General features: G+C 45.1%; 1 protein-coding gene across 1 annotated transcript in view; it reads left to right on the top strand.

Annotated features, from left to right (window-relative positions):
• Positions 1-12,566, top strand: part of LOC115328053 (chymotrypsin-C-like) — a 43,240-nt gene extending 30,674 nt beyond the window's left edge. Inside the window, exons 5-7 of the mRNA XM_040205683.1 lie at positions 6,507-6,620; positions 8,675-8,862; positions 12,345-12,566. Of these exons, the coding sequence (XP_040061617.1) occupies positions 6,507-6,620; positions 8,675-8,862; positions 12,345-12,566 (524 nt within the window). The remainder of the gene's footprint in view (positions 1-6,506; positions 6,621-8,674; positions 8,863-12,344) is intronic.
• The last annotated feature ends 13,974 nt before the right edge of the window (positions 12,567-26,540 follow it).

The raw sequence follows: 26,540 nt of genomic DNA, 5'->3' as shown, positions 1-26,540 counted from the left end.
CACTAAACGGCTTTGCATTGCAGTAGTAGTTTTATTTGTAGTCTTTACAGTTGAATGTGAATATTTGACAGAAGTCTCAGGTTGGGGCGAAAGGGGGTTAAATGAATGCATTTGATCATTCACCTAAATTCGGTACCCATCATTTTAACGCCTACGTAGCTTTGTCCTGGGGGGTGACTATGACTAAAATAAGAGGATCTATGTGCTGATCATGAAAGAATATGCTAGCCATTCTAATGTAGCTCTGCCAAGTACTTGATTGTGATTTGTTTTTATTTTCAGCTACTTGGGTGCCTCAAGATCTGGAGATCCTAGTGGCCACAAGCTTGGACTCAATCTTTTTCTGTGGTCTGGGCAGGACCATGGGGGAGGTAATCCCAGCAACAAGAGCATCGCAGTATCTCCCTGGCTGTGACTTTCGGTCTGCGTCACGACAGGGGAGTCCTCGTGCCACCAGGTGTTAGGTATGCCACTTGAAATAAGCATTTTTCTTACCTATTAATAGAACAGCAAAAGCACTACTAAGCCTAAAATTTAAAAAAAACATATTCAAATCTTGGGTTGGATGAAATTCCAATTACAAAAAGGAGTCTGCAGACATGATTCACATGTGAACTTAAAGCCCGCGGATGTAGGTTCGACGGTGTCACAGAAATAACTTCCCGCAGATCTCCTTGCTCGTGCTATACCCAAACAAATTCTTAAAATAATCATTGTGTTTCGTTGGTGTCATCAATCTTATGTCCCTACCACACTCACCAGTCGGGACATGTGAAATATAAAAAAACAGGAACTTGCACATTGTCAGCTCTGCAAAGATTTATATAGTAAACAGAGCATAGCACATTCAGCTTAAGAAAAAAATTCAGTGTAGGCCTATATTCATGGTTCACATATGTGTAATTGCTCTTTATAATGAAGTGAAAACTGCTTAAGTTGTGGCCCACTACAGGCTTTCTATTAGTGTTAAAAAGTGCGGTAGAAAATATGATTGCGCTTGGAAGACGGGGACATAGGAAGGACAGACACAACAGAGCGCTAACTTTCAACTGATTTAATTCAAGAACCTCAGCGTAGAAACGGACTGTGTCACTGCACCACATCTCAACCAATCCGTGGCCCTGCCACGGACCGCAAGTACGCCAAATCCTTATCCGCCAAGTCAATTGACGCCACACTGACACAACTTGTGCCGGAACTATTTATAGTGTCAGCCTCCATAATCTCGCTAACAGTCCTATCTTTGTGCCTCTCAAGAACAATAGACGAAACAAATAATGGTTTGCACCCGCAGTCATGACAGTGACACGACAGATCATGACTGCGAGTGCAAACCATTATTTGCTCAGTCTACTGTTCTTGCTAGGCACAAAGATATGACTGTTAGAGAGATTATGGAGGCTGATGCTATAAATAGTTCCGGCACGTGTTGTGTCAGTGTGGCGTCAATTGACTTGGCGGATAAGGAGCTGGCGTACTGCGGTCCGTGGCAGGGCCACGGATTGGTTGAGATGTGGTGCGGTGACGCAGTGTGTTTCTACGCCGAGGTTATTGAATTAAATCAGTTGAAAGTTAGCACTCTGTGGTGTCTGTCCTTCCTATGTCCCCGTCTTCAATGCACAATCATGTTTTCTAACGTACCGTACCAACTTGCCCAACAATCAGCACTTGCTAAAAAGTGCTATTGTGTTTTAAGCAGCTCGCACCAAATATTTTCTTGAAATACATAGGTTCATGGAAATTATTATGTAGATGTTGGCAGACAGTCATGGTGACGCCAATCTTTAATGCCAAGTGGTCCACTTATTCAGAGTTAATTGAGTTTGTAAATATTGTAGGTCGCAAATTAAATTTTTATGGTACGCAATGGGCACAATCATCCGTAATGACTAGCTCTACCTAGGGGAACTTCATACGTTTACTACGGCAAGATGGTTTCGAAAAACAAAGTATTTAGTTTATTCAACTCCTGCACTAACCTTGTCTTTAGAAACTTTTTATATTCTTTGCGATGCTGAGATAAGATTCTGGAAATAGTTTTTCTAGAACTACTCTAGATATTTCCAGTTCATCATTTTTCTCGCAAAGCATTCGAGAGAGCCAAACCCTGTAATGTACGGAGGGAACTCACAGAATGATGCGACTGACAGTTTGGAACATTCGGCACTGTAACAGTAATAATGACATGTCACTTATGTAATGTTCATTATCGCAGATCAAACTGCTTTTTCCGTCTACACTCATTTTCAGTAGACTCCTTCAGCGAACTCCCACCTGAGACTGCAGCGCTGGGTTCTGCAAAGTAATTTGAATGAATATAGATGCAACAGGTTTCTTTGAGCGTGCGTCTAACACATATTCTTCATATTGAATCTGCTAACTGTATTCATGTCCATGTCCATAATTCCACATTCCAGCTTATTTTTATTTTGACATTTGAGTTTTCTTCAGTACTTTTCTCAACATCTGTGGTTGCTGAGCCGTACTCAAGTCCATACATCTTGTCTTTCGCTATTACATTAATATATAAAACTGTTGATGCCGAGTGAGAATTCAAGGTACCGAATCTGTCGTGCGAGCTAAATAAGAACCAATAAAAAGCTCTACAAAGGAAATTTTGTTAAAGGATGCTGTATGGGCATTAGAATAGCACATGCCATGCTAAAAAAAAATACAAATTCTTGTTAGGTATGCGAGGATGACAGTGCTGTGCTGTTTCTGATGTGTCACAAAAAAAAAAAATCAGTGCCATACAGTGTTCCTTATGGAAGTACAAACTGTTGAATTCGAAGCCCAGAAGTTTTATTCAAGAATGTTCCTCAATACAAATGTATTTAGAGATCTGAGCCACTGACTCATACATGACTATGTGGCAAACATTAATTTTCATGTGGATTATAGTTTACAAGGTCTAGTCTGCATTGATTTATTGCATTCATGCTGAAACTGGGAGGGGTTCTCAGGGTATGAATAAAGAGATAAACATTTCTTGAAATCAAAACATTTGAGAACGGACAAAAGGAAGGATCTGAGAACGGTATCTTAGATTCTCTTCTTTTTCTTACAGTATCTCTAATGTTCACTTTATTTCACCTGGTGCATTTAGTTTTTAGCGCAGCTCTTAGCACCCGTTTCCGCGTTTTGCGGCCCACCCAACTAAACTTGGCAGGAAATTGAATTAATGTTGTGGTCATGTGACGTTAATATTTCCGCTAAGTCTAGCTGAGAAACTGAATTTTTTTATGGCTGACGTGACACGGTCATGCGACGTCATTTTCCCTGCTACTTTTAGCGGAAAAACTGCATTTGTGTTGAGGTCATGTGACATCAATTTCTGCGCTAAATTTAGTGGGAAACTTAACCAGCTAAATTTAGTGGGGAAATTTTCCCGCTAAATTCAGGGAAGTTTCCTGCTAAATGGGAGGGAGCAGAAGAGGAGGAGGGGAGGGGGAGGAGGGGCATACCTTCCCATCCTCCTCTTCAAGATCTGTGCTCTAATTTCACGTTACAGAGAATTGTAAACGTCTCATATTTCATCTCATGTTTATTCAACTTTTATATTGCAGGTGCGCTCGCAGCACAAATCTGGGTTGTGCTGATCCTCTACGCACAAGTTAGGAACTCCTGAGTGGCAAGAGTGGGAGTTTGGTCTGACAGCTCAAGGGACACCATTGTTCAGTATTGAATTTTTAATAATCTTCTTTTAAGCAAAGTTAAGCTTTGCTGCATGCAGTTCTTGTAAAAATAAATACCTGCAACCAAATTTACCAGGTCACGACATTTCGCCTCTGCTCTTAGTGGTCCTGGTGAGCCTCGGATAAGAGCTTACTGGTGTGCAAACACCATGCTTGTTTGAAACCACTCACTGATGTAGAGACTCGCTGACATCCAGCATTCCAATGAAACGCTGGATGTCCACAAGTCTTTCTTGAACAATGCAAGCGGGGAAGGAACCATACAATCGTATCGTATTGGGGGACATTCTACAAAGTTTTTTTTCTATGTTTTACAGATTTTTTTTTAAAAAAGCCGTAAAAGCTACATTTACGCGGTCTGTGCACGTGAGTTATATGGCCAGGGCGGCATAGTATAAAAGGCTAATTTGTAATGATCCGTCGGCTTATTACAGAGATGTGCCAGACTTCTTTCAGAAAACTAGATGGAGGTTCATTCTAGCGTAGTTTTATCCCGCGAATCTGAATATCCCGTTCGTTTTCCTCAAAGGTATAACTAAACGTGAGAAAACACAAAAAACATCCCACCAACAGTGACATCGTAAGAAGATCTTTCGGCCGCCAAGCGTGTGTCGCTTAAGGGCCGCGCGTGCAATCGCAAGTTTTCTAGGTATATTCTCCGGCACTGGCACCAGTCGTGACACATTTTTCTGCCCTTTTAAAAAATAGCATGTGCGTGCATAGCTTTGATAGGCGCTGAAGATGCGTGAACAAAGATTTTGAAAGCTGCTGTTGTGACGTCGCTCTCTAGGGAGGTGCTTTCACAGCGCTTTAAAAATGACTATGCAGCCTTGATTAATTAAAATAGCAAATAATTTCGATATTTGAGATTCTGGAGGTCGAATGAAGAAGATTTAAAAGTGTTTTCTCAAATACAAAACTGCTTCAGCCTCTCTCTAAGTATAGTATGTTCGTGAAATTTTTAATCAGTGAAAATAGACCCATGGTTCCAATTAGAAACCTGCTAAGCATCATCAAAACACACTAAATCAATTTTCTTTGTAAAGATATAAGACGAGTAGCATTTTATGGCGTTATAAAAAAATGGTCAATTTGGACGCATTTCCAGACTTCGGTTTCTTACCAGAGCGCATCTTTGCACCTGCGGTCCAGCTGCCCGGTGACCGCAGTGCGGAGCCGCCCCCTCGCCTCCCTCGTAGGATGAAGGGAAGCAAGGCGCATGTGTGTTGCGTGTCTATGCCCCTGGGGAACAGGACCGTGGGCGCAGAGATGAGCTCTGATAAGAAACTGAAACCTAGAAACTCGTCCAAATAAAGCTTTTTACAGAATGCATAAAACGCTACCCCTGAATTATATCCTTCTAAAAAAACTTGATTTTGTGGTTTTCAATGACTCAGCAAGTTTCTAATTGAAACCATATTTTCATTTTCACTAATTAAAAAGTTGATTAACAAATTGTATTTAATTATCTGACTGATCGTTACGACTAGGTCCCTATACTACGTACGCCTGGCCGTATAACTCGCCTGCACAAACCGCATTAATATAGCTTTCACAACCTTTCTAAACATATATGTAAAGCTTAAAACTAAATCGCCCTGTACAACAGTGAAAAGGCGAAACCAACACGCTAGAGCCATATGGCTCCACCATGCTGGTATCGCCTTTTTGCTGGTATAGGATGTCCCATATTACGTTATGCATGTATGGTTCCATCCGCCTACATGGTTCCGTCTATATCCACTACGCTGGTATAGGATGTCCCATAATACGACACGCTTGTATGGTTCCGCCCACCTGTATCGTTCCGCCTTATTCCACTGTACTGGAGCCGCCTTTTTCGCTTGTATAGGATGTCCCATATTACGGTTACGCTTGTATGAGCCTTTTCCGTCATCTTTCCATCATCGAGATTTTCCAACAGGGAACGGAAAAGTTCCGTAAGGAACTATCTCATGAAAGCACTTTGGTAGGAATTAAACCAGATACCAGATATTTATAGAATAACTATGAACGTGTCCGAGTCAGCTACAGTGATTATAGCGTCAAAAACGAAATCAAAGGTTTTGGCAGCAAATCAAAGTTGAGGCCGCTAAATTCCTGTCAAAGAAATTTATGGTTCACTTAATCATATAAGCCGATAAATAAAAACACTGTATTTCTTCAGAAAGCCCGAGGCAGTTGTTTTGGGATAATGCTTTTGGCATACGCGTAAATCGAGTAGAATTCATCCCCGTTTATAAAAATTTAAAAAGAAGCAAACAAAATGTAATTTAGGTGTTCTTTGCTAACTGGTAAAATCGGCATGGCGTTATTAAGCGCCCTGGTGATGCGAACGCATTAAATTCGATACAAAACTGAGCTCTCGCTTGCTGGTATCACTGACTATTGTCACTTCGTGTAACTCAATACTAGCCAAATCCCCGATGCAAGACCCAAATCTAAAAAAAAAACGTTCTAAAAAGTGTCCATATTGGTTTACAAAACGTCTAAATACATTGTGGTTATAATGTGTATTCTGAAGTCCTCACCGTGTGTATCAAACCTCCAGAGGGCAATTGTGATGCATGGTGCCAAAAAACAATAAAATCGCCTTCGCTCCACATACGACCACGGCGCACTGATTTTCCAATGCTTTAATAAATTCTATTAGCAATATAGTTTATTATAATACATGCATATTACTCGGGGCTACACTCGCAACAATTTGTTATAATCATTTATCGATGTTGATGCGCTCTTAAATGCTAGCACCTACAGAATCCAGCTACAATAATATATATATCTTTTTTTTTCTACTGCTTTTTGCAGCGATCATGTGGAATAACCAGTCTTTGTCTGAAGATGTGGACGACTCACATACCAAAGAAGATTTGTTGATAGCAACCTTCGGCTCCGAAAAAAAATCCCAAGAAGTAACTGAAGGTGGGGTATACCGATGCACTGAGATGTGCTTAAACGTCGCTAACTGGTCAAAATAAGATTTTCTTTATAATCCGAAATGATTGAAAACGATGCCTGGACATTATCCTCAAACTTCGAATCTTGGGAACTCAGCTTTTGTGAAGTAAAAAAAACACGATTTCCCAAAGCCGAATTTAAGCTTCCCACGCGATCCGCGCTAGTGCAGTGACGTCAAAGATGGAATTGTCCTGCAACTCAAGTTTCTTTCACGCCTCCAAACCATCCCGTCCCGAAGAGAGTCTGATCGCGTTCCGCGATCAGACTTTCTCCTTCGTGCCCGCCGCCTGCTGCTGTCAGCAGACGACGCTTCACTTTCGAGTTTGAAGTTATTTTAGGCCCCTTTCAGCGATCTCAATTTCTTTGAAACGGTGTGAGGTCGAAGAGGACGCGCAGTTGACTTTGTTAGCGACGTGAGGGGCCACGTCGCGCCGGTTCTGCGTGAAAGGCTGCCCCGGCGGAGTTACCACCGAAACTACGGTAAAACAGATACCGAACGCAGTTGTGGCCACTTGACGATTTACTTTTCGAACTCTGAGAGGCAATCGGGCATTTAAAGAAGAGAACTTTGACCCATTCCCCGACTCACCGATCATCCTCACTGCCATATATGTCGTGCGCCGCCAGCACCGCCATGCTTACTGAGGGATGATACAAAGCCAGCAGGCGACGCTACTTCAGACTCCGATTTTCGGTGTTTCCAAAACAAGGGCCGTAGTGCGTTCACAATTGCGTTAAGAACATGTTCTACGATTGTCCCTATTAAATATTTAAGAAATGTCACTTACAAATCTTCTAAATTTCATATTGTTCGCGCCACAAATGAAACGCTACGAGGAGGGCGCCGAAAAGAAGGCGCGCTCGCTTGTAGAAAATGGTTTTTTTTTTTTTTTTTGCGTTGTGGTATTTTTTGCGTTCTTAGGACTACAATTTGTATCGTTTTCAACAACAAAAAATACGACATTTGGGGTGTCAGTGCCCTTTTAGGAATGTTGCTGCTGTATTGGCTTGCTATAAACGCGTCTAAGAGCTTATGTTAACGTATCCATTTGGTTAATGCTTCTGGGGCAGAAACTCTCCAAATATCTAGTACAAAAATAACTTTATCTTCACTAGGTATTTCCCTCACCGTATACTGGCATCCTACTGCCATTGAGAGCGTGATTTCGTGATACCCTTCATGCTAAAAAATAACTGTAGATATAGGTATGCAGTACCTCTAGACATATAATACTTATAGTATAGCTCACTAGAACAAACTTAATTTGAAAACTCAGAATCAGGGTTCTCATGGTGAAACTCTGTTTGAACGCGTTGCTAAAGGTGTTCCAGCATTCCAACTCTGATGATCTCATCATTTAATTTCCGGGGGTTTAAATCCAGCTACCCTACTTTTAGCGACGTACAAGAACTATATTCGTATTCATAACTAACAAGATTCCTTTTGATAATAATGTATTTAGTGCAAAGGTGCAAGCGAGCTGGACAAGAATAACGCTAATAATCCCTTCGGATTACTAGCGTTAGGAAAAACATAAATCTCCAAACACAGCTTGGTGACCCTTGCGCTACTTCAAAAATCCTTCTGGTCCTGGTATCGAACCAGGGACGTCTCTATTTCCAGTAGAGCGCTCTAACAACCATGACCAGGCGGATTTTCCAGTCGCGTGCAGGTCACTGAGCTCTGTCGAAAATTTGTGATTCTCCTTTGTACTACTTGCTTTCCTTCTCCAGGGATTTAATATCTTTAAGACGTTTGTTTGCTTAACGTTTGTCATACGACAAACGTTAAGCAATCTTGCCTGGAGAGAAAATAGAGATATACTAAAGTCAATCTCGCAGTCAAAACCGTTCTTGCGTTCTTTAAGTTTTCTTAGAATTCAAATCGTGAAGACCAATCTCGTAAGATAAAGCTCATTTAGAAAAATTTTCACGGTTTCCAAACTTAGTTAGAATTACGAAAAAAATGTTTCATGGTCAGCCTAATCCCTCGGCCTCCATCTGATTTTATATTTCAGACACAACCGAGTATTACGACTACTATGGTGCGGCACCAGTGCCCCAAGTCAAAAATACAATTCCTGATATACTCCAAGAAGCCCGGGTTCAGTTAATCCCAAATGAGGAATGCGATAAGCTGTATAACTACTCGTCACCTCATGCAAATATCGTTTGCGCTATGCACGACTTTGGATCTATATGCATGGTGAGGATAACCATTTCTTAGTAAGATGTGCACCATTAAGTTAAGATAAGGCAAGTCTGAAAAACTAAATATACCGATCGTCTTTTCGACGACATTTAAAAACATCTACAGTCAATACAAATATCTTACGTAAGTGTTCGCATGCGCTCAATGGCCCTAAAAACATCTGGCAGCCCAAAGAAGACGGGGTGCAGCCAGTCCCGGTAATATTAATACTGTAAAAACTCAGAATGCACCATTTTCTAGCGTCATCAATCAAGAACGCTGTCGATTGTGCTCACTGACAGAATGAAAATGATAGGGAGTGTCTTCAGAACGCTCATTCGCTAGCAAACTCTCAGCCAGACTTGTACGTAATCCGTTACAAGTAACGAAATTACTTGTAATCCCTTACATTTATCAGTAATTTAATAACGGAATAATTACATGTTTTCTAGAGTAATTTTAAAGTAATTCCCTTACATTTTTGACGTAACGGATTCCTTGTAATCCGTTACATTATTTTTTCAAGACCAACCCGCCCCCCCCCCCCCCCCCTCTCCTCTGAAAAAAAAATTTTTTTGGGGGGTAAAGTCGAGCGCAGTGACACTGTCACGCGAATTGACCAGCGCAAAGGAAGGATTGGCAATCTTCAATTCCGCAAAGCCTTGTATTTGTTTTTTCTTTTTTTTTTTGCAATACCAAGCCCCTGAGTCTATTTTTTTTAGACCTTAACAACAATGTAAAAAAACCCAAATAAACATTTCGAAACAAAAAAAAAGGGGGGGTGTGTTAAGTTATATCCGCTTTTTTTAGTCCCTTTGTTCTTCTCTTTGCGATCGAAGACGGGTAGAGGAGAAGACCAAGTGATTGTGTGCCTCTTCGAGAAGATCGAGGCGATAAGTGCACAGACAAGAATTAACAATGTCCGTCTTGGTTACAGTGACTACGACCATTTTCATTGTGTCACAACACGAGACAACACTCGGTCTACCCTAATATCCACTAAAAGAGATGTGATAATATGTGAAGGTTTTATTGCCACAAGCACCCTCGTTCGTTGCTGCTCACTTATCAACAGGATTTATTTTGTTCTGCATCTTTCACATTATTCGACCTTGTTTTAAAAGCTACTTACTTCTCTGTAGTCCAACTTCAAGGGTTGGCCCACATTATTTGTGAATTCCAGCCAGGTTATCTGCATCTCAGTCACACTTTTCGTGAGTGAGCTTTTTGCGAGCACTTGGAAAATGCTAATAGTCATCCTTTCTTCTTCTTCCTGTTTTGCCCCAGCAGGACGCATCTTATCTCAAGCAGATATTATTACAAATAAAACGGAAGCGTGGCTGATGTGCCGTAGGCTTAATATTCTGGGCTTGAGGAGAGAGTGAAACCCGTGAGTGGAGCCATAGCGCGGCTTACTTAGTAATCGGCCCTTCGTTGCCCGTGGCATCAGCGGACGTCTATCTGGAGAACTCCGGAGTAAACTGCAGTCGCAGTTTACTCCGCAGTTTAATTAACTGTTATGAGTGTCCTTTTGTATTACTTAAATTTATATAATGGAAACTTTTTTTTTATTCACCAACGTCTCAACCCAGGCTCTACCTGTTCAGAACCAAAGGAAGAAGAATATCGAGCCAAACCTTATTTATTATTTATATATCACCTTACTGTTACAACTATGTTTTGCTATTGTCTGGCAATATATGTCGGTATAGTGAGATGGAAATAAATCAATTCTTATTCTAGTTTTGGCTAGATGTATGATGACTTCCACAGCTTCGCAACTTAGACAATGGAGAATCTTAATAGATCGGTCCGATGACTCCGATAACGATATCCGATACTTCACGCCGTCTTTGCGCATGCATCATATCGTTACCGAGTACTGTTATCGCGACTACCGCAGGTATCGAAACGATCTACTAAATCTCTCGAATATCAGGCAACGGCTGCAACGACGAAGCTTTGTTCTACATCCGAGTTAATTAGTACTTCCATTGTTTAGCTGAAAAAGCTCCATTACAGAGCATGAAACATTCGTGAGGAACAATATGGCACCCCCATCCAGTGCCTCAGTTCAAATGGTGTTCAGCATAGCAGTCGACATATTGAGTAAGAAAGAACGCAAAATGTCTGACGAGACTTTTGAGAGCCAGCTGTTGCTCAAAATACTCAAGCTCATTAAATGGTACAGGTTGCAACAATAAGAACTTGAATAACCCTTTTCCCTTTGTTTCTTACTTGAGGACAATAATGTTGAAAGTAACGCCACGAAAGTAACGGATTACTTTTTTGGGTAACGGTCAGTTACTTTTATGGGAGAGTAATTGTAATTGTAATAAATTACAATTTACCCTTGAGTAATTGTACATGTAATTCCTTACTATTTTTCAGTAACGTGTACAAGTCTGCTCTCAGCTCCTTCTACTGTGCTTTGGCAGCGCACGCGACCTTGAGGTGCACGAGAGGTCAAAGCGTTGTTTAATGTCGGAAGCTCGCGCTGGGGGCGGAACAACTGAAGCTCCTCCCCGCAGCTATCCTGCACCTTGATCCCTACAACAACTACTTTCCTCGATATATTTCTTTTTTGGACCGGAAGTCATGTGACTTGTCTGTTTTTTGGTTCTTGTTTTTTCTCTGATTTCTTTCGTCAGGATAGACTGCCTCCATGACTATTATTTAGGCATACGAACAAACTCTGAATATTAAGTATTCTTCCTATACTTCGTTCACCCCTAAGCTGGCAGTGTGGTGAAAGCTACGGGCTTGCCGGGTCAATCAATCGCCTCCCTCTCATCATCTGACTCCGCTCTCGTGGCGCTAGTATGGGCGGGAGCGCTATCGTGTGGAGAAAAATAGACGTATAACTGGTCAAGCAAGCACGTTGATTCCACTACACTGCCCGTTCAGAAATCAACTTCGTATAGAAACAAGCCCTGACAAAGAGGAGTCAAGGTGCACTCAAGCTTCTTTATGACCCCCAGCGTAGCTCTTCCATGCAGTGGTATTTGTGGTGAGCACGAAATTTTGATTGGTAATTTTAGAACTGATTGTTAGAACTTCTAAAGATTCAAGAGTATCGAACAGAAAAGTGTTATTCAATCAAGATAGACAACAATAAGCAGACCCGTCAGCCTTTTGGTGTTTATACTGGTTTGCCTATACTGCTTTCAGTAATATTAGAAATTGTAAATTAAACCCATGCTACCACTCAAATATTCGTTAATTTGGTTAACGTAAATTTTGAGTTACAACTCGAATTAAAAGTGTGTCGCCGCGCAGACACGGTGGATTCCAAGTACCTTTAAATGAGAGTGCATTGATTAGTAAATGCAAGCCACAGGTGTTTTCGACACAAAAATGCAGGGCGTCAAACTTGCGAAATGGCTGCCCCACACTGCGCTATCTCTTAAGCGTGAACGAACGTAAATTAGCTTCTGCGTGGATTTCCGTTATTTAGCCCTTCAATTTATTCGGTTCCCCATTCATTTCTTAAACAGGGCGACAGTGGAGGCCCGTTGGTGTACAAGGCACAGGATGGCCGCTGGACCTTGATGGGACTAATAACCGCTACTGATTGGCCATGCAACGTCACCCATCTCCCAATGTACTTCGTTAGAACTAAGCCCTTCGTGGACAACTTCATCCTTCCGTGCGTTCAAGATCCTAGTAAATGTACATGTAAGGCAGCAAACAATACAGAATCCTTCACCTATATTTAATATGTTTTAGAAAAATCTAAAAACCTTTCAGATCTCTATATTATTACAACAAATACTGAAATTATACGTCTAAGCTTCGAACCAAATCCCTTGTATTGCATGGATGTTTAGAGTGTTGCAGAAAATAAAATATCCTTCTTTGCATCTAGTTACCCAGCGTCTCCGCGTGAAGTCTACATATTTTGCACAGACTCAATTACCAAACTGATTAGAATAGCAACAGCAGAAATATGTTTCTTCTGCAAGAGGCTCAAAGCGGCAAAGCTAGCCAAGTTCAGACACACCTCAACCCTGAATGTAATGATGGTCGACCACGACGACGACGGAGTGGTATTGAGTACTGATTGGGCTGGCCTAAGGCGGGCTGCTTTCATGCTCTTCCTGACTTCCCGCGACATAGTAGACCTGTGGCCCCTGCTTAACCCCTGGCCGTCCCGAAACCTGGCCGTGACGGTGCAAGGCGGCTGTTCGGCCGACAGCAACCTTTTTGTAATATTAATGTTTTATTTTCTGGTAGTGTCCAAAAACAGCCATGAAAGTTTTCTTATCGGAACACTGAAAGAAAAAAATAGAATCCAAAGCATTGACCGAATACATTAGCACACTGAACAGCTTCACCCTTAAAGAGTATAAGCATTACTGAAAAAAATGAAAGCCGGTTACAAGCCTCTGTAACGCCGAATTGGAGCGCAGCTCTTGAGGAGGAGTAGGGAAGGGTACTCAGGGGAGAGCATACCCCACCTCCCTCCTCCTCCTTCGTGATTCTGCCTCCTACTCCTGAACGAAAGGGCTCCGGTTCGAAGCCGGCCGAGGGACAATAGAAGTATTTTAAAATCATGGTGTAATACGCCAAAACAACTGGGAGAAAAAACAAAGGGAGTACTATACAGGACGCGGCGTAACTTTCAACTGAATTGTTTATTTGAATGACAGAATTAAAAAAAATATATACAATATAAAAGCAGGCACACTTGGCAGAACACCAAAGATATGGTCTAAAAACTCCCCCCCCCCCCCTCAAATGACAGCGTCATTGGTTCTTGAAATAGTAGAATTCTTTATCAGTCAAGGACAAAGAGGGAGCGCTAATACAAGTGTTGTCGTGGTGGGACCTAATCAGGAAGGCCTCGTGAATTTCTCTTGCTGTTTTTGTTTTGTAATGGCCCATGACACAGGTGTCACCAAAGATGGGGCTGCACTTTTCAGAGTTGGGCCGCAATCACAACGCTCACAGTGGACGGCTAAGTGGCCAGACGGGGACTGCCTAATCGCCAACGCATGCTTTCTGACCCTATCATTAATGTACCTCCCCGTCTGGCCAACGTACATCTTACCACGCGACAAGGGGATTTTGTACGCGACACTGGTTGAGCACTCGCGGAACTTAGTGACATGTCGTTATTTGCACGACTCTTGTGGCACATCCAATTCCTCTCCTAATCTGCTTATCCTTTTACACAGTGAAGATAGTTTATTCGATGCTGAAAAAACGATTGGTATGTCAAAGGGATGGGCCACATTCTTCAGATTGTGGGACATCTTCTGAATGTAAGGCAAGACAACAGGCCTTTCTACCCTCTTGGGAGCCCTTTCGCACACTGCGCTGTTGTCTTTTTTCATCTTTTTTTCTAAGGTCTCTGAAACATCTCGAAGAACATGACGGGGGTACCCTGCCTCTTCCAGTCTGCGGAGTTGAGAATGAAAACTGTTTTTCATCCGGTGGGGGCACGATTTCTTTAGTGCGCCCTTTAGGCAAGATGAAGCAATGCCCGTCTTCGCTAACTTGGAGTGCGCCGAGCTGAATGGCAACATTCCTTTCTTGGAACGGGGCTCATACGCCCAGCAGGTATGCTCCGCACCGAAATATAACCCAAGATCCAAAAACCGATGTCTCGTGAATAAGTTTTAAGCCGAAAGCGCAGCTTGCGAACAGTTTTAAAAAACCGGCGATCGTTTGATCATTCGCAATTACAGGGCGGGAAACACACACCAAATAATCGTCTACGTAACGAAAAATTTTAACATGCTCCTTCTGTTGAATTTTTTCAGATATACGCTTGTCGCAATTTGCAAGAAAAATGTCACACAGTACCGGTGCTACAGCAAAACCTATGCAGACACCACGTTTCTGCACAAACAACTCTCCCCCGCAAGAAACGGCAGTGGAGTTGAGGTAGCGGTTCAGCAGCTCAAAAAAAACCTTCCACTGTGAGACCACACGCATTGCGAAATGGGACCTCCCTATTTTCCTCAATACAAAGTCTGACAGCCTCAAAAATGTGTTCCTGGGGGACCGAATAAAAAGGTCTTCCACGTCAATTGAGTACAGGGTAAAATCGGAAACCAAAGCCTTATGTCAGAAGTTGGATATATCCAGCTTAGGAAAGAAAGTGCTATCGTCAAAGAATGTTAACTTGGAAGTTTTTTTCACAGCTAAAACCCACAAGGGTGGGTGTCCGTTCAGGGCTATAGTTACGGAGAGGGGTTTGTGGCAGGTTGAAGTGGGGGGTTTCTACGTAAACACTTGTCTGCGTTGGAGCTGGGGGATCCTTTCCTGGTCAGGAATTCTGAAGAAATTTTAGAGTTCCTACAGGGAGGAGTCCTTAAGGGGACAACAGGTTTCTCCACTGACGTGGAAGACCTTTTTTATTCGGTCCCCCATGAACACCTTTTTGAGGCTCTCAGACTTTGTATTGAGGAAAATGGAGAGGTCCCATTTCGCAATCCGTGTGGTCTCACAGTCGAAGGTTTTTTTGGAGCTGTTGAACCACTACCTCAACTCCACTGTTGTTTCCTTCGGGGGAGAGTTGTTTGTGCAGAAACGTGGTATCTGCATCGGTTCCGCTGTGGCACCGGTGCTGTGTGACATTTTTCTTGCAAATTGCGACAAGCGTATATCTGAAAAAATTCAACAGAAGGAACATGTTAAAATTTTTCGTTACGTAGGCGATTATTTGGTGTGTTTCCCGCAATTTAAATGCGCATGATCGAGCGATCGCCGGTTTTTTAAAACTGTTCGCAAGCTGCGCTTTCGGTTTAAAATTTATTCACGAGACATCGGTTTTGGATCTTGGGTTATATTTCGGTGCGGAGCATACCTGCTGGGCGTATGAGCCCCGTTCCAAGAAAGGAATGTTGCCATTCAGCTCGGCGCACTCCAAGTTAGTGAAGAGGGGCGTTGCTTCATCTTGCCTAAGGGGCGCGCTAAAGAAATCGTGCCCCCACCGGATGAAAAACAATTTTCATTCTCAACTCCGCAGACTGGAAGAGGCAGGGTACCCCCGTCATGTTCTTCGAGATGTTTCAGAGACCTTAGAAAAAAAGATGAAAAAGACAACAGCGCAGTGTGCGAAACGGCTCCCAAGAGGGTAGGTAGGCCTGTTGTCTTGCCTTACATTCACAAGATGTCCCACAATCTGAAGGAGGTGGCCATCGCTTTGACATACCAGTCGTTTTTTCAGCACCGAATAAACTATCTTCACTGTGTAAAGGCATAAGCAGATTAGGAGAGGAATCGGATGTGCCACAAGAGTTGTGCAAAAAAACTACTAGTCACTAAGTTCCGCGAGTGCGCCACCAGTGTCACGTACAAAATCGCCTTGTCATGTGGTAAGGTGTACGTTGGCAAGACGGGGAGGTGCATTAATGATAGGGTCAGAGAGCATGCGTTGGCGATCAGGCAGTCCCCGTCTGGCCACTTAGCGGTCCACTGTGACCGTTGTGATTGCGGGCCCAACTCTGAAAAGTGCAGCGCCATCTTTGGGGACACCTGTGTCATGGGCCATTACAAAACAAAAACGGCAAGAGAAATTCACGAAGCCTTCCTGATTAGGTCCCACCACGACAATACTTGTATAAGCGCTCCCTCTTTGTTCTTGACTGATAAAGAATTCTACTATTTGAAGAAGCAGTGACGCTGCCATTTGAGGGGGGGGGTGTTTTTAGACCATATCTTTGCTGTTCTGCCAAGTGTGCCTGCTTTTATATATTATATATATATTTTTTTAAATTCTGTCATCCAAATAAACAATTCAGTTGAAAGTTACGCCGCGTCCTGTATTGTTCTCCCTTCGTTTTTTGTCCCTGTTGTTTTGGCGTATTACACCATAATGCAAAACCAACTAGCCCAACTAGCCATCCTTATCTTTTAAAATCATTTTTCGGAGAAATGAAAATTCGGATTCGTCCCCCCTGCTCATCCTCCCCTGACGGGGTCATGTGATCTCGAGGGGGGGGGGGGGAGGGGGGGAGTCACGCGACCTGGAAATGTCGCGTGACCTGGGGGGTCACGTGACCTGAGGGCGTCCCGTGACCTGGGGGGGTCACGTGTCCTGGAGGTCGTCACGTGACCTCACGGTTACGCCGACGGCGACGGCGACGCCGCTCAAGCCAGAAACGGACGCCTAAGAGCAGCTCTCTAAAAAGCAAGGTTAAACGGTACAAATTCTTCAAAGTGTTATTAGAAAAATCATACGCTCGGAATCTAAGGAGAAAAAAAAAGAGGAGAGCATAGAAGTAAAAAAAAAAAACACCATATTTCACTTTCCCAAAAATCACCAGCATATATGTCCATATCGGGGCCAGAAATTCAATTTTAGAGATACTGAATTCTAGTCATGGATGAAGCTTGAGGCGGGGTATTTGGGTAAAATGGCGAAATCAACCTATCGCTCCGAATAGGGGCCTGGAAGTTCATAGACGATACCAGTGAAACCCTGTCGATAAATAGCGATTGACTCGTCGATTCGATAGCTTTTGTAAGTCAAGAAATTTCAGAATCAAATCGTAGCTAATAGCAGGGACGATTGAAGTATATATTATAGACGATTCTCACCAGACGCTTCTTGACGCGCTTAATTTTTGTGCTCTAATTGGCAGTCACTGACTTCCATAGAGAGGACTAAACTGAAATTTTGAACGTACAAAAGAGCAAAATAAACGGACTAAATATTTAAGCCAAGAAAACTCTCGCGCCATACGTGACTCCACACCCACTATGTATACCAAGGGATCTAGCGGCAATTGATGTAGCCTGGTCTTTGAAAATAAGACGAATATCCTTAAGAACGGCAAGGTCATGAACTGTTGATACGCGCTGCGTTATGGCTTCTACGGGTAGTGCATAGCGAAAATCAATCTGGTCACGCTTCCTGGACAATGAAAGAATTTTAGTTTTATGCACGTTAAGAAATAGGATTGCTTAGGGACCATATTGACTGATGATTTATATCTTCCTGCAGTAATAAACAATCGTCAGAACCACGAACCGATAAATAAAGCTTAATATCCTAGGGGGGAAAACGAAAACAAATCTTTGCACGTCTAACAGCAAAAACAACATTATTTATAACAATAGAAAAAGAATTGACCCCTGAGTAGAACTCTGTGAAACACCTGAGGTTAAAGTATAATTGGCAGACAATGTATTTCAAATGCGAACCCATTTTGACGTGAAGATAGACATGATTTTCTGAAGTCAGCGCAATGTAGCATGGTTTCTTCAGCGAAGCCATAACAGCTGGATTGGATGGACCACCAATGACGTCACGACACTTGTGACCTATGACATCCCAGGCGTTAGCGAAGTGCGTCTGATGCCCCATGGCAGTAGTTTTACTTCGCTTTTGAATATCATAGCAGGCTATGTTTCCGTGTACCATATTTATGTGCTGTTCATGAATTCAATGAAAAGTAATGTCTAAAGGCAGCTAACGCACTTTTACGGCAATAGCCGTCGTCAGGACAGCTTCGCAGCATATCCCGTGTTTTGTGTGCGTATGTTGCGCCCCGATAAATGTGCAGAAATTTCCTCTACTAAATTTAGCAGTGAGCAGGACGTGACATTTTTGCGCCATAGTGCCATACGGCGTCGCGTCACGCGACGCCACAATTTCCGCTAAATCTACTGGAGAAAATTTTCTACTAAATAGAGCGGGTAAATTTTTTCGCTAAGTTCAGTGGAACACGTTTTTGCTTAATTTAGCGTGCATTTTGTTGCATTCTGCGAGCGTGTTTTGCTATCCTGGGCTCCAAATATATACCCAATTCCCACGTGCCCCCGCGGTTTTTTATTTCATTATTTGCAATTTTGCACCGCCAGTCTTGCGTCTGTAGCGCACGTGGTAGCTTTAGCGCACAACCGTGCTTCCCACGCCCCAAAAGTTTTCCTAGAGTTTTGTGATTTAGTGAATTTCGACTACGCTCCCCAAGTTTCTAATTCAAACTATCTCTTTATTTTTTCATATGTAAAATTGATCAACACATTCTTGTCAGTCATTTCACTTGTCGTGACAACCCCTATATTTTTTTTTTCTTTTTAGTCTCGAAAGCTTCAAAAACATTCTTTATGAAAAAGGCAGTCTCAACCGCCTATGCGCTCACTACTTTTGAATCTCTGGTAGCGCGATTTGGCGTTTCTGTGCACTCCTTGTAGCGGTATACGCCTGGACGCTGTAGAGTGCACACTTTTATGTAAGGGTACTATACTTTGTGCAGAACAAACGATAACAAATATCTTTAACAGGCTCGCTGATGTTACGCCTCGTCTCAGAGGATAAAACTTCCGACTCCAGCGGCAGTCTCAAACGAAGCGATTTACAGCGCGCGTCCCTAGTTTTGAGAGGGTACGTCAGTGTTGCCCGACTGCGCTGGGCTGTGGGTTTTCTAGTCAGTGGGCTGTGGCAGCCTGCGTAGGCGCACTTCTGGAGGCTGGTGGAGGCTAAGTTGCCGGGTTCTTTTTGGGGTCGAGGCTCCTTAGGGTCTAGCCTTTTCCGTCCGGCGTCCGTGCTCACGTCGATCTTGCCGGTGCTCGTGCTCGTGATCGTGCTCATGAGCTCACGTGCTCGTGTAGGGCAAAAGAAATGATGCAAAAAAAGAAAAGAAATGTTTGCGCAGTCGACAGGATTCGAACCTGTGCGAGAAAACCCCAATGAATTTCTACTACATCACCTTAACCACTCGGCCACGACCGCGGGATCTCAGATGTGGTAGTAACTCAAGAGCTGGGAATGTGATGGATGAAACGTTGCATCCGCTTAACGCCCATACAGGAGAGGGCGCTGCGGTCAAATGCGTATATAATCGCGATAAACTTTGCATGCATTGACTCAACGTTTATAGACGAGAGGGCACTGCGGTCAAATGCTCAAATGCGTATATAACCACGTTTCATACCACACATTCTCTTTCTGACATGGATGAAGACGAACGAAAGGCTCGGCATGCTATGGCTCAGCGTCTACGCACACAAGCAGCACCAGAGCTTCGCCCCAGTCAACATTATTCACCACATGGAGATGCAGTTATTTTATTTTGTGTTCTATGGCGAATAAAATTTCTCGGTTTTTTAAGAATGCATTGTACTATTTTTGGGAACAAAAGCAAAGAAATCAAAGCTGTTTAGGGAAGTGCGTGCGTGACAGAACAAAAAGCAACTGGAACGTTTGTTTTATATTATGCTGATCTCTTTTACGGCACCATACACTCCGCCGTGTCAATCTACAAAGGTTTAACTGCCTAAAATACTTTACCACACCACAGCAGAGCCGAACTGCATGGATATTCCCCGCTCACAACATGCCATTCAACGAGTCTTATCAATCGAACGACATATATTGTACGTACCCCACGGTGCCGAGTTTTCCGAACAGGATTTGAGAAAGCTCTCAGATAACACCGCATATCCAATATAGAGTGTCGATGATCAAAGTCCGTCGCATTTTGGGGCACATGTAGAAGAAAGCTGCTTTTTTGCACCGATTCAAAGCAAATGAACGAACGTGTCTATTCCGTCCCTACACCCCGGACCCGACCCTATCAGCAAGTGCGAATACCTGAAATATAAACAAAAAGGCTTTTTGGAGATTATCTGAACGGAAATAATTTGCTAAGAACGTCGAACGAAGAACGTCTAGCAGAAAATTGTCTCCGCTAGATTTGGCGTAAATTTTCCCCGCTATATTTAGCGGGAATTTTTCCCGCTAAAACTAGCGGGAAAATTTCCCCGCTACATTTACAGGGAAATTTTTTTAGCTAAGTTTAGTGGAAAATGTTTTCTCAAATGAAGGCGAGCAGGAGAAGAGGAGGGGCTTAGCCTCCTTTCCGTACCTTCCCCTCCTCCTCCTCAATAGCTGCGCTCTAATTCGGAGTTACAGGGAGTTCTAAACGGCTTTCACTTTTTTATTCATATTTTCTAACACCCGCCTTCTCGATGGCAGCACTGTGGGGGCTGTAGTCTTTCTGCACGAGGGTCAACGCCGCTGTGAACTTGCGCGTCTCGATCACCAGCCATCTCGTTCACTGCGGCTACCTCCTCTAAACTACAACTATGACGGCGTCATGCATGCGCCAAGCCATTGGTGAGATCGGTTCATAGGAACCTCATGGATCGTCATTTAGAACGAATTGATATTCAATAAGAATTAGTTCAGTTTCTAATTGGAGAGAAATTATCAGTTGGAACCAATCTGAACAAACCAGTTCCCTTTAGCTCCATTAATACCTGTGACAGTTGTCACAAGGGAGCTGCAGGTGACTAGGGCGGTAGCCGCACGTGAACGGACTAGCTGGTGCAGAGCCAGAAGAAGAGAAGGACGACGGAGCTACAAGGGGCTTGGCAAGTGCTGCTGTTCCGGCGAGTTATAAACCATATCTTGTTATCTTAACAACTGGCGACGAGATTAAGACTACGAACCATGTTATTATAACAAGTAATTGACCGGGTTCCGGCGAAATCTACCGCGAACATCATGCCAAAGTTAGAGCCGTTCACAGGGGAAGGTGGTCTGGAATGGAAAGAGCATGTCGAGATTGTGGATCAGTTCTTTATCGCGAACAACATCGTCGCAGACAAGCAACGAGCCGTGTTTCTGAGCAGCTGTGACAGGCCAACATACTCACTGCTGCGCAGGCTGCTGGCACCCATGAGACCTTCGGAGGCCCCTCTCGCCAGAAGTCTTGAGTTGCTGACGGAGCATTACTCCCCGCGACCGTCGGTGATTGTACAACGGTATCATTTCTACTGCCGCACACAAGACATCGGGGAAACCGTGAAGGAGTTTGTCGCCGGCCTGCGCCAATTGGCCGACCGGTGCGAATTCGGGGTGGAGTCGGCGAACAACCTTCGGGACCGGATCGTGCACGGCATCAGGAATGACGTGATGCGGAGGAGGTTACTGGAAGAGCCTAACTTGACGTTGGATCGGGCGGTGGAGTTAATCACAAGCATGGAAGCCGCCGCAAGAGGTGCTGAACAGATCACCGGCCGAGCGAGCGGGACAGCCGAGACAGCGGTGAACCACGTGACAGCACCGTCGACATCGGCTCAGTCAGCGGAAGAGGGACGCAGCTGTTTCCGTTGCGGCGGCAAGCACCGGGAATCAACGTGCAAGTTTGTAAATACTGTTTGTTTCAAATGCCGGCAACGAGGTCATATATCAAGACTGTGCCAGAACAAGACAAGCCACGAAAGCAGAGTCAGCAGCAACGACAAACATCGCGAAGGGAAAACGAAGCAGACGCTGAACTCGACTCAGACACCAGCAAACCGTTCGGTGCACGTCATGGAAGCTCAAGACAGTGAAGAGTCAGGTTCGAGCGTCGTGGAAGACCTCTGGCCGTTAAACCCGAGCGAAAAAAAGTGAAAGCTGCTTACAACTCCCTGTAACGCCGAATTAGAGCGCAGCTCTTGAGGAGGAGGAGGGAAGGGCACTGGGGGGGGGGGGGGTTAAACTAACCAGGGGGGGTCACGTGACCTTCGGGGGTCACGTGACCTTGGAGGTCACGCGACCCCCCAATGCCGATGATGTCATCACTGAGGTCACTGATGACGTCATCATTGACGATGACGATGCGGGTACCGATGACGTCATTAGTGACGTCACTGATGACTTCACCAATGATGATGTCGATGACGATGCGAATGTCGGTGACGTCATCAGTGACATCGCTGATGACGTCATCAGTGATGATGACGATGACGATGCGGATGTCGGTAACGTCATCAGTGATGATGACGATGACGATGCGGATGCCGGTGACGTCATCAGTGATGATGACGATGACGATGCGAATGCCGGTGACGTCATCAGTGACGATGACGATGACGATGTGGATGCCGGTGACGACATCAGTGACGTCACTGATGACGTCATCAGTGATGATGACGATGACGATGCGGATGTCGGTAACGTCATCAGTGATGATGACGATGACGATGCGGATGCCGGTGACGTCATCAGTGATGATGACGATGACGATGTGGATGCCGGTGACGTCATCAGTGATGATGACGATGACGATGTGGATGCCGGTGACGTCATCAGTGACGATGACGTTGTGGGCATTGGCATACATTGACCGCCCACAGATGAAAAAGAAGAAAGGGAGAAGGAAGGAGCTCGGGACACGAGAGATCAACGGGCTCTCAAGCCGCGCGCTCGACCGTTCCGGCAAGCAGTGAACATCACCGACCCGTTTATCCTTGTAAATAATGTACATAAATATGTAGTGCCAAGACTTTGGTTCCTACATATTTGGTGACCCGGTTACTCCACCATCCCTGACCGTCTTCATCGAAACCAGCCTCACCATGACCACCAATCAAGAGGACGGAAATATCGCGGCGAAAATATGTAGGAACCAAAGTCTTGGCACTACATATTTATGTACATTATTTACAAGGATAAACGGGTCGGTGATGTTAACTGCTTGCCGGAACGGTCGAGCGCGCCATTTCAAGTCAACCGATATGGCTCCAGACACTTAGGAGCCAAAACGTCTGCGCCTGCCCTCGCTCGCGCCACGAGCGTGATACAGCGCAAACGAAAAGGACCTCGACAAGTTTCGTGGTGTTTAGCACCTACTCACATATGGGACTAGCACAAATAAATGTCTATCTTCTTCTGTTGCGGCGCAGCGAAGGGAGGGGAAGGTGAGTATTTGTGGGCATTGGCATACATTGACCGCCCACAGATGAAAAAGAAGAAAGGGAGAAGGAAGGAGCTCGGGACACGAGAGATCAACGGGTAAACCTGTCGACGCAGGTAAGGAGGTAGCGGAACCCCTCACATGGTGGGAGGGGTCCCACAATGTCGATGTGGACGTGGTCGAAACGTTCTGTGGTAGTTGGGAATGACTGAAGTGGCGCGTAAGTATGACGCTGGACCTTCGACTTCTGGCATTCGATGCAGGTTCTGGTCCAGCCGCGTACGTCTGTGTTGATTCCGGGCCAGAGAAATCGCTCAGTTATAATTTTTTGTGTAGCCCGAATGCCAGGGTGGGAAAGGCCGTGCATGGAGTCAAAGACTTGTCTGCGGAAGTCGGTGGGTATGAAGGGTCGTGGTGTGCCTGTTGACAGGTCGCAGACTATTTTCTTGGTAGACGTAGGTAAGATAATCTCATCGAATATGAGTCGACCAGGGAATTGACGCATCTGTTGAAGCTCCTTGTCCCGTTGTTGCGCTGAGCTAATGACATCAAAATCGACAGCGGGCGGAAAGCTCAGTCCGCCAGAAAACGAAGCACACCGGGACAACGCGTCGGCTACAGGATTATCGACGCCTTTCACGTGACGGATGTTGGTTGTAAACTCGGCGATGTAAGCCAAGTGCCTTGTTTCGCGAGGTGAATAGGTGTCCCTGCCACCTTGCAAGGCGTATGTGAGAGGTTTGTGGTCCGTAAGTACATAGAACTGCGTGCCTTGTAGAAAATTTCGAAAATGCCTTATAGCAGTGTAGATCGCCAGCAGCTCGCGCCCGAAGGTGCTGTAGCGTTGTTCCGCTGATGTGAGCGTTCTCGAAAAGAAAGCAATAGGCTTCCAGATTCCCTCTATCAACTGCTGTAGAACGGCACCTACTGCAACTTCAGAGGCGTCGACCATAATGTTCGTTTTTGTGTCGTGTTGAGGATGTGAAAGAAGTGTAGCGTTTGCCAGTTCACCCTTAATTCGGCTGAAAGTCTGCTCTGCAGTCGAAGTCCATTCTAAGGGGGTTGACGGGGGCTTGCTCCCTTTTAGGAGTGTGGTCAGCGGTGACAGGACTGCGGCGCACTGGGGAACAAATCTTCTATAAAAGTTGACAAGCCCAAGGAATCCCCGGAGTTGGCGAATGGTTTTAGGTATTGGGAAATTGTTGATAGCTTCCACCTTTTGTGTGAGAGGTCGTATGCCATGTTGGTTAACTTCGTGGCCCAGAAATTCGAGTGTTGTTGCTGCCAGCTTGCATTTTCCTCGGTTAATATTGACTCTATATTCGGCGAGGCGCTGGAACAGCTGGCGCAGGTGTTGGACGTGTTGGGTCTCATCCTGGCTGAAAACTAGTAGATCGTCGACGTATGCGAAGCAGAAAGGCAAGCCTCGAAGGACGGTGTCAATGGACCGCTGAAAGGTTTGGGCTGGATTTCCCGATTCGGCGTCCCATCCACTATCACAACCGACCGGGGACGTCAGTTTGAGTCTGCACTTTTCCACCAACTACTCTCACTTTTAGGAACAAGCCGCATTCGAACAACAGCTTACCACCCCACGGCAAACGGCCTCGTCGAACGCTTCCATCGTTCACTTAAAGCGGCCCTAATGGCGCAACCTGAACCAAACAGATGGCATACAAGCTTGCCCATCGTACTTCTCGGATTACGAACAGCTTTGAAGAAGGACCTTGGCTACAGCCCAGCCGAGCTGGTATATGGTTCAACTCTTCGCCTACCAGGCGAATTTTTTGCATCCGCCTTACAAGAACCAGCTCCCGATCCCATGACATACACAAACCAGCTTCGAACGATAATGAAAAACCTCCGGCCCACGCTCCCACGCACACAAGATCGAACTGCAGTTTACGTCTCGAACGACCTCGACAACTGCAGTCACATATTTCTGCGAAGAGACGGAACCAAGAGGTCCCTCCAACCACCGTACTCTGGGCCTCACAAAGTACTTTCCAGGGCAGCTAAAACTTTTACCATCGACTACAATGGACGGCAAGAAACCGTTTCTGTTGACCGTCTGAAGCCAGCTCACCTAGAATTTCTTCCTAATGCAAACGACGCTGCCCATCCTCATATCCTCACCGCTCGCCCAACCACTGACCCCTGCTGCCTCCCTTCAAGTCAATTGCCCCGAAGTCATTCGATGCGAACTAATATACTGCCCTACGAATTCAACCGCCACGAGCCCTCCGCGCCATTTCAAGTCAACCGATATGGCTCCAGACACTTAGGAGCCAAAACGTCTGCGCCTGCCCTCGCTCGCGCCACGAGCGTGATACAGCGCAAACGAAAAGGACCTCGACAAGTTTCGTGGTGTTTAGCACCTACTCACATATGGGACTAGCACAAATAAATGTCTATCTTCTTCTGTCGCGGCGCAGCGAAGGGAGGGGAAGGTGAGTATTTGTGGGCATTGGCATACATTGACCGCCCACAGATGAAAAAGAAGAAAGGGAGAAGGAAGGAGCTCGGGACACGAGAGATCAACGGGCTCTCAAGCCGCGCGCTCGACCGTTCCGGCAAGCAGTGAACATCACCGACTCGTTTATCCTTGGAAATAATGTACATAAATATGTAGTGCCAAGACTTTGGTTCCTACAACGTCATTGGGGGTCACGCGACATCGGTGGGGGTCACGTGACCTCAGGGGAGTCACGTGACTTCGGGGGGTCACGTGACCTCAGGGGGTCACGTGCCCCCCACGAGGTCACGTGAACCCGGTGGGGGGCTCGCGCGGTGCATTATGGGACATTTCCCATGATGCACCGGGGTCACGTGACCTCGGGGGGGTCACGTGCCCCCCCACGAGGTCACGTGACCCCGGTGGGGGGCTCGCGCGGTGCAGTATGGGACATTTCCCATGATGCACCGCGCGGTTACGCCGACGCCGACGCCGACGCCGACGCCAACGCCGACGCCGACGCCGACGCCGACGGCGACGGCGACGCCGACGGCGACGCCGACGCCGCTCAAGCTGGAAAGGGGCCCCCCAAC

This window comes from Ixodes scapularis, unplaced genomic scaffold, assembly GCF_016920785.2.
Source record: "Ixodes scapularis isolate PalLabHiFi unplaced genomic scaffold, ASM1692078v2 PGA_scaffold1__304_contigs__length_218370807, whole genome shotgun sequence".
Lineage (NCBI taxonomy): Eukaryota > Metazoa > Arthropoda > Arachnida > Ixodida > Ixodidae > Ixodes > Ixodes scapularis.
The sequence above is the reverse complement of the archived record's forward strand: the minus strand, read 5'-3'. Positions and strand labels throughout refer to the sequence as shown.